The following is a 4,103-nucleotide window of genomic DNA, read 5'->3' as shown; positions in this document are numbered from 1 at the left end:
CACGAGGAAACTGACGACAGATCAGACGGACACGTGACTGGAAACGTCCAATCAGAGCGTCTGCATTCAGACTCAGAGTTTAATCTCATGATCTGAACATGAATGATGAGGGACTGAGTGTGATCTCTTATCTTGTGTGAATTATGAATGAGATTTGCACATATAAATGAATATTTACTGCATATGATATGATCATTGGATATATATGATGAATAAAGCACCGCATCAAACACATTGTTTCGAGATAACTTTAATGCTTTTGGCAATGGTTTCTTACAGAAATGGCAAAACTGATTCATTTTCAGTGAGTAATAATAATAATAAAAAAACATTACAGGAAATTAAAAAGTAAATTGATAAATTAAAACAAAACAAAAAATTGAACAGTAAAAATACTAAATAGAAATTTTTAAACTGACAAATTTCTCAAATTCTAGTACATTTCCACTAAGCGTCTTTAAAACACAATAAAAATTTACAATCAAACCCCTGATATTTCTAAAAAGAGATCAGCATATTGATATTTGCAATAAAACAAATGATACAGAGAGATAAACTCAGATGTAAAATTCATAAAAACTGACAGAATCTTGAACAAAGAATAAAAAAAAATGATTATTTATGGTAATAAACAGCAGTGCATGAGGATACAATATTGCTCTGAGTTAGATTGCATATATATATATATGTTAATGCATAAATATGGGATTTTTGACCGTCTGCCTCAGTAATATCAACATTCATAAAACACAAGCAACCGTTCCAGGCGTTCACACACACACACACACACACACACACACACACACACACACCTGAGATGCAGCGTGTTCGTCATCTCTGAATACATGACATAATTCGTCTAGGATTACTGAACATGAATGAACCTAATTACCCTGAGGTCTTCCTCGTCAGTGACGTCATGCGCTCATGCAGAACATCATCACGATCATCTCACACACTCACACTCACACCCACATGGCAGATTCAGCACAAACAAGCACATAAATCTGAGATGCCAGAAGTGTGTGCTTTTCCTTCATGCGACATCACTTTAATTGTTTCGAGAAACGGATCAAATTTAAGTGACTTTATGCTTCAAAAAAATTATTAAAATCAACCATTTGAGTGGTTCATGGAGTCCATTAAAATGAGAAAAAATTATTTTAGCATCAGATTTATTATTTTTTTGTTTAGCGTTTTCGTTTAAATTTAATAGTTAAGTTTTTTTTTTTTTTTTTTTCTAAATGTCTATATCGTTTTTATACATTTTTATTTCAGTTTTAGCTCAAATTATTTTATTACATCTAAGTTTTTTATATTTTATTTTATTTCAGTAAAAAATGTTTTAAAGGAACAAACATTGTAATTGTAATAACCCATAATATCAATTAATTTTGATCATTTTCTCAGAAAACGAGACTTCAAAAGTAATTTAGCATCTCTGATTTAAAGGAGGAGTTCACTTAAAAATGTTATTTTGCTGATAGTTTACTCGCCCGCACGTCATCCGAGAGGTTCATGTCTGTCTCTCTTCAGTGGAACAGAAATGCAGGTTTGTGAGGAACACACTCCAGATGTTCTCCATATAGTGACTTCAACGGTCCAGCGGGTCGAAGGTCCAGATGTGAGTTTCAGCTTCAAAGTCTCTCACGATCCAGCCGAGGAATAAGAGTCTCATCTAAACAAACCAGCCGACATTTTATACCTAAATACACATTTATATACTTTTAACCACTAATGCTGGTCTTGCACTCCCTGTGATGCGACACACATTACATCATCAGGGTGAAAGGTCAAGCGTGACGTCGGCGTAAGTACCGACCCAGTGTTTACAAAGTGAATGTGCAAAGACTGAGTCAAATGCCAATTACAAAAAAAATAAAAAATAAAAGGTAAAACAAAGATGTCGGACGATTTTGAAGTTGGAGGAGAAAATGAGTTTTTGGCTCTACACTTTTAACCTGAACACACGTGACCTTTCAGCGGGATTACGTAATGCGTGAAGTCATGGATGTGCAAGACCAGCATTAGTGGTTAACAGTATATAAATGTGTATTTTGTTATAAAATGTCCGTTGGTTTGTCTAGATAAGACTCTAATTCCTCGGCTGGATCGTGTCGAGTTTGAAGCTGCACTGAAACCCGTTCACTGAAGAGAGAAACACATGAACATCTCGGATGACGTGCGGGCGAGTAAACGATCAGGAAATGTTCATTCTGAAGTGACCCGCTCCTTTAAAGAGTGTTTAGATATGTGTGCTGGAGCACAAGAGAGGAGCACTGCGGGCGCTCACACGAGGAGCTTCATGCACTCGGGATATGTGGGATTAGTAGCACCTGGAACCGGCTCAGATCAGCTTCATGGTGAACCGGCCCGTCTCCACGGTGTTCCGACCGGTCCGGCTAGCCGACGCGGAGCTGCGCGGGACGAAGTCGATGGTCGCCGTGTGTTTGATCTGTCCTTTGCTCTGACTCCAGAAGAACATGAACACGAAGCACACGGCAACCGAGCTCAGGAACGACAGGAACCCCATAGTTACTGCGATCACTAGCGTCTTCACGTCGAACGGGAACGGCTGCGACCCGTTAACCGCCGCTTGTCCCGATGTGAAGCTCCAGCCCTCCAGAGAGAACGGACCGGAACGGTTCCGAGTGGACGCCGGAAACCCGCGCACCCGCAGGCTAACGGAGACGCTATCGTTCCCCGCGGCGTTCGACGCGATGCACAGGTAGTATCCGCTATCCTGCACCTGCGCGTAACGCACCTCAAGCGTCCCGTTGGGAAGCACGCGGACCCTCCCCGTACCGCTGAGAACGGAGCGCTTCGGGTTCATCCAGGTGATCGCCGGCGCCGGGTCTCCGTCCGCCGTGCAGAAGAACAAAACCGTGTGGCCTTCGTCCGTACGAACATCTTGCGGCTTACGGGTCAGAATGCGAGCTTGCCGGCACGTGAACAACCGGGGAAGCTCGACCTCGGAGAAGTCGTGGAGCATCCGGCCTTGCACCTGCACAGGTGAGCCACAGGTGGGCGAACGCCCGAAGCTAATCCGCGAGCGTCGCCGCATCACCCAGAGAAGTCGGCAATCGCACGCTAGCGGGTTCCCGTCCAACCGTAGCACCTCTAAAGTCCCGACCGAGTGGAACGCCGACGACTCCAGCGTCGCTAATCGGTTCCCAGACACGTTTAGGAGCCGGAAGCCCGCTAGGTTACGGAAAGCGCCCGGTTCGATGCGCAACAATCTGGCGCCGACTAAATGCAGCTCTTGAAGGCGTAGCAAATCCCCGAGGAGATTTGGAAGAATAATAGTGATTGGATTGTAGGATAAATCCAGATATCGCAGGTACACGAGGTGGTGAAGCGGGGAATACGGCACGGCGCTCAGGTTGCAGTGGCTAAGCGTGAGCGAGGAAAGATTAAGTCCGATTAGGCTGTTAGCAGCTAGCGAGTCTAACCACGGGCAGCGGGATACGTGTAGCTCCCGAAGGCGGATTAGCGTACGGAAGGAGTGATTGGGAAGCGAGGTGAGTCCGAGTCGGCAGAGACGGAGCTGAAGGAGTCCGGTTAGCGGCGACAGCGCCTCGACCGGCACCGACGTTAAGTTGCACCGGTCCAGATTCAGCTCCTGGAGATTCGCCAGGCCGCCGAAGGCCCGGTTCGAGATAAACACCAGGTCGTTCTCGCTAGCCTCAAGTTTCTGTAGCGACGGCATCTCGCGGAACATGTCGTCGAGAAACACTAAAATCTCGTTCTCGCTAATGTCTAGAAACTGAACGTTGGGAAGGCCGGAAAACGCTCCGACTGGGATGATCTTGAGCCGGTTGCGAGCGAGTCTCAGCGTGAGGAGGCTCTGTAGGCCGGCGAAGGCTTCGGCCTCGATCGCCGTTAGCATGTTCTCGCTGAGATCGAGCTCGCGTAGCAGCGTGAGCCCGGAGAACCGGCGCCGCGACACCGTCCTCAGCTGGTTCCCGGACAGGTTGAGCGTCTGGGTGTCGTCGGGAAGGCCGTCGGGAACAGATGCTAGTTGTCTGGATGAGCAGTTCACGATGGGGAGCTTCGGGAGGCAGTCGCAGTGCTGGGTACACGGGCCTGATAAAGCCACGCCC

The 4,103-nt window shown here is 46.3% G+C and overlaps 1 protein-coding gene across 2 annotated transcripts in view; it reads right to left on the bottom strand.

Annotated features, from left to right (window-relative positions):
* Positions 1 to 246: 246 nt before the first annotated feature.
* Positions 247 to 4,103, bottom strand: part of lingo4a (leucine rich repeat and Ig domain containing 4a) — a 7,555-nt gene continuing 3,698 nt past the window's right edge. The window contains exon 3 of one of the 2 annotated variants that reach the window (XM_079591225.1): positions 247 to 4,103. This exon is cut by the window's right edge and continues 71 nt beyond it. In XM_079591225.1, the coding sequence (XP_079447351.1) occupies positions 2,348 to 4,103 (1,756 nt within the window). In that variant the 3' untranslated portion in view covers positions 247 to 2,347. The other variant, XM_079591226.1, reaches the window with a different exon arrangement.

The sequence above is a fragment of the Phoxinus phoxinus genome, assembly GCF_949152265.1.
Source record: "Phoxinus phoxinus genome assembly, chromosome: 19".
Taxonomy (NCBI): Eukaryota; Metazoa; Chordata; class Actinopteri; order Cypriniformes; family Leuciscidae; genus Phoxinus; species Phoxinus phoxinus.
The sequence above is the reverse complement of the archived record's forward strand: the minus strand, read 5'-3'. Positions and strand labels throughout refer to the sequence as shown.